Source organism: Protopterus annectens, chromosome 11.part0 (assembly GCF_019279795.1).
Source record: "Protopterus annectens isolate FY-2018-M chromosome 11.part0, PAN1.0, whole genome shotgun sequence".
Taxonomy (NCBI): domain Eukaryota; kingdom Metazoa; phylum Chordata; order Ceratodontiformes; family Protopteridae; genus Protopterus; species Protopterus annectens.
In genome coordinates, this window is record NC_056745.1 from 283,873,513 (window position 1) to 283,887,582 (window position 14,070).

The 14,070-nt window shown below is 37.1% G+C and overlaps 1 protein-coding gene across 1 annotated transcript in view; it reads right to left on the reverse strand.

Moving 5' to 3' along the window:
* UTP20 (UTP20 small subunit processome component) overlaps positions 1-14,070 on the reverse strand; it is a gene marked incomplete in the record, with an annotated part of 2,478,305 nt that overhangs the window by 38,679 nt on the left and 2,425,556 nt on the right. The window contains 1 exon segment of the mRNA XM_044087776.1: positions 8,105-8,250. Coding sequence (XP_043943711.1) covers positions 8,105-8,250 — 146 coding nt within the window.

Here is a 14,070-nt window from a genome sequence, read left to right on the forward strand (position 1 = left end):
CCTTTTAAAACATTAAATGTTGTGTGATTGGGATGCATACTGCTGTTGTGGAGTATGTTATTCCTCCTAATGTCCTTCCTATATATATAGTAGTGGAAACAGATGACAGGGCATTTCTACTCACTTTCACATCTAAAAAATCAATCTCTTCTGATGAATATGTATACATAAATCTCAAAAAGTCATTCAATCCATTGAGGTACTGTAAAAATTATACTAACTCCTCTTCTGTATCTTGCTTTAGCAAAAAAATATCATCGACAAAACGTTTGAACCATTTTATTGAACTACAAAATCTATTATTGGAGAGAACAAACTTAGTCTCCCAATTTACAAGTGTTAGGTTGGCGTAGCTATTGGCACAAGCAGTGCTCATAGCCATGCCAACCTTCTGTATATAATGGGAGTCATTGAAAATAAAAACATTATTCTCAAGAATAATCTCTAAGAGAGTACAAATGAGTTCAACTTTGCTAGTAATAAATCCATTGGCACATAATATTTCTCTAATATTCTAAATCCCCCCAACTACTGGGAATAACAGTGAATAGAGAAGTTATATCAAGTGTGACAAAAAAGCAATGACCACATAAAACATCTAACGGATTATTCAGCTCTAGCAAAAAACCTTTAGTATCTCTAAGCACAGTATGACAACTGTCTAGCACAATCTGGAGATTTTTTTCAACAAAGACAGAAAGTGGCGCTGTTGTCCAGCCCCTGCTGGACACTATAGGACGCATGGGTGACTGACACACTTGTACAATGCTTCAGGCTCTGGAGGCAAGAAAAGACTGAAGTGATAACGCAGGCTGACTCCCTTTATACCCAACTGGACTGATGTCTGTTAGAGTGTCCGCCAGCCTGGGAGGCAAAAAGAGTTTTCTCTGGTAGTTGGCCGGCCAACAGCTTTCACAGCAGGAAATCTTAATAGTCAGGACTACAACAGTGAAACACAAAGAAAATCAGCATATTGCTTTTTGCTTTTTTCAGACATTTTTTGATTGAAACATTCAAGTATCTTTTCAGCTGTACCACTATTTCACGAACTCCTTTGCAAAATCTAGACTGGTGCTAAGATCAAGAGTAAGAAAAAAACAATACAAATCACATATAGATCTTCCTCTGCAAATGCTTAACATCAAGTATTTGGCAGAAAACTGGTACGCAAGTCTCCGCATTACTGTTATGGTAACAAAATGTTAAAAAATGTCCCACAACTGTTAGAAATGACAAAAAAAATACTACTCTAAGCACTTCTGAAAACCACTCTATATCACAACACTACATTAGTGGGAAATGATGAAAGAGAGAATTTCTCTGTGTCAATGAGCCGCCAACTGAAGGAGATAAACTCTTACAAAAAAAAAGCCAACTTGTAATGGAAATGTGTACTGAAATCAAGGTGTGATGGCACACAGCCCTCAAATGTTTATTTTTCTAGCAACAAGAACCACATGAAAAGGCAAGAAATTAAATTTTTAAACAAAAGGAAATCAGCACTGTCACAATCTAGTAATAACTTTTATTTACTGCTTTCCTCCTTAATAGGACATTTTCTGAATGAAAAACACATTAACTTCTTACTTTAAATCCACATTTAACCAATAAAATGCCTCAAAAAATGGTCTAATGAATAAATAATAAATTACACTAAACATTAAAACATATAAACAAATTATTTAACAATATGTTTACATTTCAAAACACAACTGATCGACAAATAATGATTGAGATCAGGTGGCTTATCAGACCATAAATCTAGCTGGCAAAACAATCCTTTATATAAAAGTTGATTGACCCAGTCTCCATCATCAATATACACACCCTACCTAAAATAAAAAACATAAATTTATTAAAATTTTTTACAAGTCACCTTATGATTAGTCAAGCATTGTTTATATTACTAGTTTTAATGGAATACTACTGTTGGTAAATTCTTATTTTCAATTTATTTTTAGTTTCACCAACATAAAAACCTGATAGAACCCACCTAATCAAAACAGGGGAAGCCACCTCAAGCAGTAAACCCGTAACGAGCGGCGTACCCCAGGGATTGGTCTTGGGGCCTCTGTTATTCGGGATATACTTCTCTGAAATGCAGGCCAAAACCAATGGGCTATGGCTGACCAAGTCTGCAGATGACTGCAAGCTGGGAGCGGAGCAGTCATTGAGTCCCCAAGTGATTTGAATCTCCTCCAACAGGTCCTCACCCAAACAAATGACTGGTGCCAGAAACATGGCCTCAAGCTGAATGCCAAAATATGCATCATCCTCTCCTTTGGAGAGAATGTACACTTAGGATGTTGTTATTAATGTCAATCAGTAGTGAGGGATTAGATCACCCAGGTTGATAGCAACCTGACTTTTGACCACTATGTTGCTTCCATTGTACAGAAAGCTTTTTACATGGTCCACCTCATAAGTAAGGGTATCTCACCCAGGGACAAAGAGGTCATAACAACCCTGTAGTCGTCCCTTATAAGGCCAATATTGAGTACAATGCCCCCTTCGGCATGTACCTTGCAAAGCACATGCAGCAGCTGGAGAGACCACAGAGGTTCCTCACCAGGAGAATCAAGGGCCTCAAACATCTAACCTACACAGACAGGCTAAAAGCCCTGTCCCTCTACTCAGTTTCATACAGACTCCTCATAGGCAACCTCTGTCTGGCATACAAAGCAATCCCAGACCCGCCTTGATGGGACTGCTGCATATCTGCAAGTCAAACTCCACATGAGCAACCCGTATGCTTGACCTCAACCTGGTCTGTGATATCAATAGGATGTGTTGGCGGGACTGACCTGTGTCCCAGAGACTCCCCCATCTGTGGAACAGACTCCCTCTCCACGTCAAGCAGAGTACCTCATTATCGTACCTCATTATCCTTTTTTAAGCGCAACCTGGATAACTGGATGTGAAACAGAAAATAGATCCCTGGGATTCCACCTGTGTCCCTACTGGACAGGGGCTTTGGGTGCTGACTTGTTTAAACATGGGCTAAACTCTTGGCTAGGCATCTAAGGGCCTCAAAGCCAATAGCCTAGTAATGTCCTATGATCCTATGGACATGCAGTCCATGTAGCCAAATAAACAATTCCTTTTGTATTAGACGGAAAATAGCCCTTGAAATACAACTTTTTTTACATTGTTCAAAATACTTTAACAGTCCTTTCCCTTTTACAATAAAGACTGGGATGCATGCCAATTTTGTCTTTGACATCTGGGAAATTATCAAACACATCTCAGTTTTTGGAGAAATAATATTCAAGCTTCCCCTAGAAAAAGATACACTTGTGTCTCTACCAAAATTTATTGATTTATTGACCGGGAAAGTCCACTGGGCTTGGGACCCATTTTCAGCGGAGGCCCGTGGAGAAAAACTCCAAGTTGCATGAAAATCATAACATGAATTTGTAAGGAAACAATTACTTATAAAGCAAGTCATGTGAAATAATATAGAAAACTATCTAAACAGCACATATGTTGCAAAAAGGCACAATACAGTAACAATGGAAGATTAGCATGTAGGAAAATTAAACAGAAATATTTAACAATACAGCTCAAATTAAACAGTTAGAAATATTTAACAACAGAGCTCCAATTTGTTTTTTTTTGGGGGGGGGGGGTAGGAAAAGGGAAAGGTAAGTGTAGTGGGAAGGTAGAACTGGAGAGAATTCAGGGTATCATTGTTCTTATTCTTGAAGGATATTATACAAATCTGTAGAATAGGTGCAAATTTATTATGTCTGTATCCTGCAATTTCCAAACTGTCCTCTTCAACTAATTTTGATGGGTACTGTCTATCCAATAATAATTTACATAAGACATCCATCTATTACTGGAACATATCATCATCCAATGTCAAACAGGATAATCTCACAAACTGTCTCCTGATTATATTATGTTTCATCCAATAAGGATGATGTGGACATCCAACAGAAGGGCCTCACTGAGACAGATGCCTGGTGTCAGAGGCATGGCCTCAAGCTCAATGCCAAAAAGTGCATTGTTACACCCTTTGGCAAAAACTCTGTACCCATGAACTACCACATAAACGGCAGTCTACTTAATGTCGAATGTGTGATAAGAGACCTTGCGACCCAGGTGGACAGTAGTCTCTCCTTTGATAATCACATTGCCACAGTAACACACATCACAAAAGGCTTCTCATCCAGGAAAAAATAGGTCATTTGTTCCCATCTACTCGGTGCTCATTAGACCCATTATAGAGTAGAACGCCCCTTTTGGAATGTACCTCACAAGACATCTGCAGCAGATGGAAAGGCCACAGAAGTACCTCACAAAGAGGATTACTGGCCTCAAACAGATGCCCTACATTGACCATCTCAAAAAAACTCCAGCTTTACTCTGTAGCATATCGCCTAACATATAAAGCTATGTTAAACCCAGAGCTGTTGGACATGCTACACCTAAAGAAATCCCAATACCTCTGACCTACATGCTCTAGGGACCTAAACCTTCTCACCACAATAAACAGGACATGCTGGAGGGATAGATTCCTGTCCCAGAGACTTCCTATACTCTGGAACAAGCTACCCATCTATGTCAAGCAAAGTTCCTCATTGGCACTCTTCAAGAAAAATCTTGATGAGTGGATGGGAAATAGGAAATACACCCCGGGGATCACTTTTGTGGCTCTGCTCGACAGGGGCACAGGAAATTAACTTTCTTAGGTGGAGTAAGCCAGGGAACCATGTTGGCTAGGCTTACTTAGGCCCTTGGGTCGATAGCCTAGTACCTACCTATAAATCTATAAGGATGATTGCTCATAAAATAGAAATACAAATTTCTAAATGTAGGCTTACGATACACCTTGGACTCAAGATCATTCCCATTATCACTCTTGGAGATGGTAATATCCAAAAAAATCAACAGATGATTCAGAAAAATAAATTTAAAAATTAAAACAGTAGTACTGTTATTAATCCATTTAAAAAAAATTGTTAACTGATTAGCTGCATCTTACCACACTATAATCACATCATCCAAATAATGAAAACACATAGATACATATTCAAACAGTTCATGCCTGAATAAACAATCCTCCCAATGACACTACCAAGCTGGCAAAAATAAGGGCCGCTGCAGTCCCCACAGCAACTCCAGACTTCTGTTTATAAAATTCACCTTCAAATATAAAATTATTATTTAAGGCAATTTCCATAAACTCAATAACTAGCCGATTACTGGAATCAGTTAAGAACTTTTTCTTAAATAAAATGTCACTAAACCACCCTAAATCGGTATCCAGTGGGATAACGGTGAATAAATTTTGAATATCAGCAGTAACCAATAATGCCTTTCCCCTCAAAATACTGATTTTTCAAGTTACTCAATAAATGCCATGAATCAGTAAGTACATGTGGAAATATTCCAAAATGCCCTTCGATCTGTGGTCTATAAAGATCACTACAGGCTCAGTTTTACTATCAAGTGCTGAGATGATAGGCCTCAATGGTGGAGCGATCTGATCCTTGTGTATCTCTGGAATGCTGAAGATATAAGTTGTAATTGGATGTTTAACATGCAAAAAACTCAAACAATTCCGGTGTAATCATTTGATCCAACACTAAATCATTAAGAAAGGCAACAATCTTACTAAAAGCTATACTTATCTCATTTAAAGAAACTAAATACAATTCAATATAATTATTTAAAATAGAAAACATTTATGAACTATAAAATGATGGATGTCATGATAACTACCCACCCCCTTTGTCAGGTTTCATAATTCTGATATCTCCTGATAACTGGTGTAATAAATTTAATTTAGCAACAGTTAAGTTGTAAAATCATCACAATTTATTTTACTTACTAGGGAACAAATATGCTTCTCAACCAGTTGTTCATACAGTCTAAGGAAGACATGCAGGGGTGGGCTGTATAAACTATGCCTCTGTAACCCACTTCCATAATTTACATTTGTGGAATTGTGAGAAAACAAAGAAAGGTTTGAGTTGCATATAAACATGTTCACATTAATTCAAATTATTGTAAGACTGGCCCTCCTGGCTGCTAAAAAAATTGAATCCTTTATTAAATAAGTCCGCATGTGTTTGAGTAATAACCACATCACTAAAATCTGAAATGACTCAGTCTTTATAGAGTTCTAAGTACTTTCATCTGAGGGTAATACAATGTTAATCCATCATGATACTCTTCCATTTGTTTGAATATCAGACATGCCCTCATTTCTGTTTGTTGGTCCATGACGGATAGTAATTCTTCTGTGACTTGTTCACAATTCACTTGGATTGCCAAGTTGAGTTTGGACTAAAAAATCATTGTCATTATTCCCGTCCCTTTCAGTGTCTATATGAAATTCTTCCAAACTATCCAAACAATTCCTTTGAGTATGTTCTTTACAACCTAAACCATCTCTACACCATCGGATTTGTTCCTAAAATTTCATGGGTCATGCAGCCATTTGCGTAGCGGAAAAGCTACATTATTACTGTGTTCATTTTTGTTTCTGATTAGTTTTTTGATTTTCCTTGCTTAATTGTTCTTAAGCTGTTCATCTAATTTTGTGAACACTCTTTCATTTTCAGTAAGATATAATGGAAAAGTCAAATGATTTTTGATTGCTGTTTCCATAACAATAATCTCCCTCTTTGTAATTCTTGCATCTGTTAAGTAATTACATTTAATCATTTCTAAAAATTCAATGCCAATCTTATTGAGAAACAAAAAAAAATCAATTCACCATGTAATGGGGAATCCACAATAACTTTGTTTGGAAACTTGAACATTTGAAAGCCTTTTGGAATGATTTTAGATGTGATAAATTCTATAAAATAAACATAGTCTAATTGCAATGTTTTATAATTGGCCAAACTATTAAAAATTATTAATTGTTGAGCTAAAGTCTTTCCTTTCTGTTTTTCCATCTCCCAATTCAAGACAAGAAATCTTATTTAAATAGTTGGACACTTCGGAAATGTCCAAAGCTTGACTGGTCATTTGCATAGAAAACTACTTCAGCATACATTCTCTTACTATTACAGGCTTGCGAAGGACTGCAAAGGTTGTACATTATCATCAGTCTGCTAATGAACGGCCGATTATTCACACCGTTACCCTCAGTAGTCGAGCTTGTAATATGGGAAGAAGGCATATCATAAGTTATAACAGCAACTGTGTCAAGTCAAACGGAAGGGATCCGGAATATTCAATGTAATCTTTACAAATAAGACCAAAGACAGTTTTGCATCAAACCAAAACCAGTAAACAAAAACAAATGAAACCCAATATAGTCACAATTCAGTAAAAATATTTTATTTAGCGCTTTCTTCAGAATGAAAAAAATAAACACACTCAACATCCTATTTAAAATCCACATCTGACAGATTAAAATTCCCCAAAAACTGATCTCAAGGGTAAATAATAAATATAAATTATATTAAGCATTAAAACATATAAACACATTACTGAACATTATGCTTACATTTCAAAACACAACTGACTGACAAGTAATCATTGAAAATGGATAGGAATTTCAGGTAAACTGGCAATTGCAAATTAATCTGCTAATGTTTGTTGTGAATGATAGCACACACTATTATTCTGATCACCTTAATTTATTTATTTAGTCTGAATGCTACATCAACATGTAGGCCTGTATTAGAAAAAACAGTTATGGTGCCATCCCATGTTTTCTGCAGTAGCCCTGCATCTTAAAATAATAATCTTAATGGTGAATAACCTCGGGTCACCAGAGATTGGCACAGGACAAAATGAGAGAGGACCACAATATGCTGACTAACTTGTTGCAGACAGGAAGTACTTCAGCAGAAGCCACAGTTAATAAGCAGTTCTCTGCACTAGTAGAGCTACACCCTGCTTTTGGTGTTTCAGTTGCACTCTAGAAATTATCAGTATATTGCAGTTAATATTAGTCTCATCTGCGGGTCTGAATACTACATGGGGTTTCTGAGAATTAAGTGATGACTGTGAACACAAATATGGACATGAGAAGGCAGGTACTGTAACTGCAGAGTACACTACTGAGGTGGTAGCTAATAGTCAGGAGAAAGTGGACAAGTGAAGAACAGGAATGCTTAAAAGAACATTATCTTACCTGCATGGCCTTCTTTTGTTTCCTGATCCCCCTCTTATGGCTGGCTTCCTTCTGCACAGCAGAGAAAGCTAATGCAAATGTCTCTAGGCCAACTAACTTCTTCAACAGCTCGATAATTTCCTGTGACAGGTTCTTCAGTGTTGGGTCTAGCAAAAACAAAAAATGTCAACATACTGAAATAATTGCATCAGAAATGACCTTGTGGTAATAGCATAATTAAAGTCAACTTTTTTATCCGTGAACGTTAGAGATACCACAACTGTGAACCAAACAGTAACTCATAAACTTTACCAAATATAGCCTTACTAAGATCTTAGTGTGCCTATACTTCAAGCTAGTCAATCACATTTAGCTAAAATAAAGAGTTAAAGTTGAGGTAAGCCTAAGTAAAATAAAAACATAATATTCTGGCTCCCATGCAGCAAGCATCCTGTGAATTTCTACCTTCCTGCATGAAGGACAATGCATAACTACAAATCTACCATTATACTACTGCTTCAATAACTTACATAACTGTAAAAATGAAAGAGATAACTTTCTATAAAATGACATTCTATCACCAAAAGATACGCAGTAAAATATACACAAAATACAGAGCTGTTCAGAACACTAAAGTTACCTATACCAGTTACCATCATAATGGCACAAATGCAAGGTACACAGACTGATTGTTAGCCATCCTGGCTAGGACTACAACTGGAGTTGCCAGATAGTCAGAAGAGGAGAGGGGAGAATTCTGGTAACTGGCAAACTGATTTGTCTTCCTATGACAGACCTTGGGGACATGCGCACAACATGGGAAGCCTCTAGCAAAGACCAGATATCACAAAGGAAAGCATGTTTTGTGAAGATGTACAATGATGCTTTAGGGAAAACGCACTGCAATGTGTAGATCCCTGTGGTATTACTTATTTGGGACACAGGTCACCTCTCCAATAAATACACAGAACATAAGCACCAATGAATGACCGGATTTGAAGAAGGAACATGAAGCACTAACATTATGAGTGGTGTCTTGAAGACAAGAGGAATACCATCATTCATTCTCTATTTTGGACATGGACAAAACCTGTTAAGTAAAGTTGTACAGAAGGCCTACAATATCAAAGTACAGTTACTGGCAAAGGATCCTCATGATACTCTCAGAAAATTTTCCTGAAACAACCTCATTATTCATAGGGCCCCCTTTTAAACAACATTTATCTTGTAAATTAACCTACATTTTCCATGCCTGCTAGCTAGTGGTACCCAAGATAAACCACAGTTCTGTGATATCACCCCCTCTCTTGTTAGAAAGTGAAAGGAATACACTTTTCACTTATTCTCTTTATGTCAACTAAATGTAAAGACATCCATATCTTCAAGCAGTATGGTCCAGAATGGAGATATGTACTAGTAAATACTGCCTCTAGCAGAGGCACAACTATCCAAAGACAAAATAGCTTACTCCATTCTCAATAAACATATAAAATATCATGCCCCTACCATGTGAGGAAACTGGACCTGTTATGGTGCCTGGAAAGGAATAAAACCACCTGGGAACCCATAAAGAATATACGTTTCACAAAGTCTGTGCCTACTCATTGCAATATTTTAGTTATAGGTGACTCCACAGTTAGAAAAAAAGACTCCACCTTAACCAGGATGGATGAGGAAAGGGTAACAGTTAATCTTTTTGAAGCCAGGATCTGTTCTGCAATAAGGGCCCACAGGTCTCCCCATCCCAGTCAATACGCATATGACCTGGTGGCAGCTCATTAGGGAGTGAATGATCTAAGGCAGTTTATCTAGAAGGACATGCAGAACAACATAAATGAGCTTTCTATGTATGCATCCAAGGCCATGAAGTAACTGGCATTTAGTAGCATCCTGGCATCACAAAAATGATGCTGCAATTCACAAACACAATAATGGACTTTAACAACAGTTTAAGTAGTTGGTGTCATTCTGCAGGGATCCTGCATGTGTCAGTATGAGAAGAGTTGGTCAGCAGGTCTTGTTGCTTCAACTGGTATGGCCTGTACTTCTCTAAACATGGATTTTGCATAGTGACAAAAGCTTCTGCTGCCTCCATTCTGCCATTTTTAGGCACATTCTATCTCCTAGACATTCCAATGTAATGCATTCTAATTTGGATTATAGTAAAATGGCATTATATGGTGCTAGGAATCTAAACAAAGAGAAGTCTAAATAATGACTTTTCTAGCACTGCACCACACATACATCTGTGTAATTTCAAAGACTTGGCATCACTTTACTGACAGTACTCTCTTTCTCTATACCTGGGTTCGGTACCTACCATACTTTCAGATCTTTTGGTAATTCTAAGGGAGTATCTGTATTTATCAGGAATCCCATTACATCATGGCAAATCCCTCATGATCCCTACTCAATGTCTAGAGGTCCAGGCTACTCTGAATAAATCTAATTAGTATGTCACTGCTTGCTAAGGATCAGCGTCCATGTTTCCTGTTGATCACAAAAAATATCTAAATGCTTTAGATATAATCACTATTCATTTTAATGCTATTCTTCTAAGTGATTGAGTACCCAAACAGCAACTCTCAAACTATATGACCAATAAAAAATATGCTCAACACTTCCTAGACTTTATTAATACCAACTCTCATAAACAGATTGTCACTATTCCTACTAGAGACCCCAATATCATCAACAATAATATTAATAAGAGTTCAATAGGAATTCTCTCTCCCTCTCCAAAATATTAGAAATGCATCCATATGCAACTGATGCAACATCTAACCCCAAATAACCTGCTCTCAGAAATACAAAATGGCTTTAGGCCCCAGCACAGCACCACTACTGCTCTACTACATTTTACCAATATAATAAACCAACATAGAAGCAATGGTCTACTTGCGTTCACCACGTTCTTAAACTTGTCAAAGCCATCTGATGCTGTCTTGCAACAGTAACTACTCATTCAACTCTCCTCAGTAGGACTTTTACAATACTCCATGTCATGGTTTCATAGTTACCTATTTGAAAGGCAACAAGCCTTTAAATGGCAACAAACCTACTCATCATTTCAACCAGTTACTACAGGTGTCCTTCAGGGCTCTACCCTAGGTCCTTCTCTTATTTAATAAATTTATTAATAACCTCCACAGCTCCACTCACCATACTAGTTTAGTTAAGTATGGAGAAGGCTCAACATTAATATGTGTGGCCTCAACAATAAATAACTTTCAAGACATTACCCTAAAATCTTTCTTCTCTGCAAAAACCTGGCTCAAAGAATCAAACCTCCTACTCAACCCAAACAAAACTAAGTTAATGCTTTTTACCTCAAAAGTTGCCAAAATCAAAATCAATGTTTTACTATAAAGACAGCAAATAATACTGTCAATGAAACTGTAACTCACAGTAAACTTTGTTGTTATAACAGATGACAATTTCAAATATGACCAGCATATACTGCACACCATCAAATCTACACAGCAGAAAATTGGATCCCTTTACAGGATCAATGGATTTCTTACGGATATTGCAAAAAAAAACTCGAGCCACCACATTTTTATTACCAACTCTGTTATACGGTGCTCCTATAGGTAGGTACTAGTCTATCGGCCCTAGGGCCTATACAATCCCAGCCAAAAAGGTACCCTGACTTTTGCCACCCAAGAAAAATATTTTCCTGTGCCACTGTCGAAAAGAGCCACAGAAGTGATCCCCGGGTGAATTTCCTATCCTAACAAATATAAACAATCTTCAAAGAAATAAACTTTCCTCTTGCTACAATAAAACAGCTAAATTTGCCACCAGTCTCCCTCATAGGATCCACCACTGTCATAGCTTAAAGCAATTAAACTGGCTTGAACTGCACAACTACCTAACATATTCACAATTAACTGCAGCACACAAACTCATTCATCATCCAGAAAAATGCCCTGCACTACAAAACTTACTACTGACCTACTGTCCAGCAAAGGACCTCTGTTCTAGTAACAAATTCTTATTACTTACAGATAAATCAAATAATGTTGCAGGAGACTCGTTCTACTCCCAATATGTTGCTAAACTCTGGAATAGTATTCCCACACAAATAAAACTCTCTGACAAAGTCAGTAGCTTTAAACCACTGCATAAACAACATCTTAACCAGTCCTTGTCCTGCATGCACATGCTCATCACAAGGTTAAGACTTTTTGTTCGCTGTATGATATTTTCCAAATACTCTTCTTAAACAGAATACTCGCAACCTCTCCCTGAAATGACAAAACAGTTTTTATACTTAACTGCTGTCTGTACAATCCACTAAACTGCATGTGGGCTTTCCCTTTAGTTTATTCCACCTCTGTAAAAACTTAGAATATATAAATATAACTACTGCATGTGTATAAATGTAAATACAAAATGTAACTACTCTGCATTTAACTGGAACCAAGTAAAACACAATGTAAATAAATGGAGCTTTTCTCCCCAGGCCTTTGCTGAAAATGTGTTAAATAAATAATATTGTACACAAACATAGCTCCATCTTGCAAATTAACCTATCTCTCCCTTTTCCTAGTTTAATCCAACCACAAAGGCATTACCTTCTACTTTAAAACAAGTGGTAATTTCATTCAAAATAACACTGCCCTTAGGGATTTATCAAAAGCAAACTTGCTACAGCTTGTAGATGGCCTAAATAAATTTCATAGTAACCCTCCACCTATTAAAACCAGCACTAAAGCACTGCCTACACCTCTTATGTCTACTTACACCTAAATCATTGCACTCAGAAGTCCATCTCTATCTGCTCCAAATACAGTGGGAAATTTAAGAAAAACCCTTATGGTGGAATATGGATATCAATAAAATGTTTAACAAAGAAAGAAAATAATGAATTCATATAATGAATTATCACTGCCCCACCTCAAAAAAGTATTAAAAGGCACTAGCAAACATCTTAAATGCATTATTAGAAAGTGTAAAGCTAAATATGAATTCAGGGTAGCAATTTCCACCAAATGCAATGGCAACTCCTCCTTTCAACTAGGTAAGGAGCTAAGTAACATCCAAATATGGGCCGAGTCTGTCTATAATACTACCACCCACTTAAATCCCAAGAACACAGCCAATATTTTAGAAAATAAATGCATCTCCAGCATTACTGCACCCACAGTTATTTCCACTATCCAAACCTCTCTGCTAAATTACCAAAGACCAAGTTCTATTGGCTCTAACTAAATAAATGCATAATTTCCATGGGCCCTGATAACATACCTGTTTGCCCCTTAATTGCAGTAAATGTAGTCTGGTTGAAGGACCTCCTTACCCTTTTTAATCTCACCCTCTCAACCTCCACCCACTGTGATGCCACTACACAAAGGTCTTCCTGCCACTGATCTAGGTAATTATAGACCCGTCAATCTCACAGTCTTAAATTCAAGGCTATGGAGCACATCATACAAGCTCATTAATATAGATAGAGAAACCTTCTGGCCCTTAACCTAGGTCAATTTATCTTTGAGAAATGTAGATCTTCGATCATTAACCTTGCAGAATTCTTTAAAAATCATTAAAACCATGGACAATGATCACTTTGTTCACATTGCCTTTCCTGACCTTGGCAAACTCACTGATACAATCCCCATACAGGCATTATTGATAAACTTAAAGTGAATCTCAACACTGTCCACTGGATAGTTAACTAGAGGACTAACAGAATTCATACAGTGAAATTTGCAGGATTTTTATATAAATATAACAAATGGCTCAGTACTGGTCCCCCTCCTTTTTTATATTTCTTTTTTTCTAATGTTCCAGGCTTGTGGTTACCCGGTTCTGACAATGACTATAAACTGGCTACAACTGTTATATCACATTCTAAGATACAAGTTAGTTCAGAAAGGGCTTTACTATGCCAGCTTTTGGTGTACTAACAATTCAAGCCAAATGCTAAAAACTGTAATACACTGTGCAAAAATAGCAGACAATAGCATTGTCTATCCTTATTT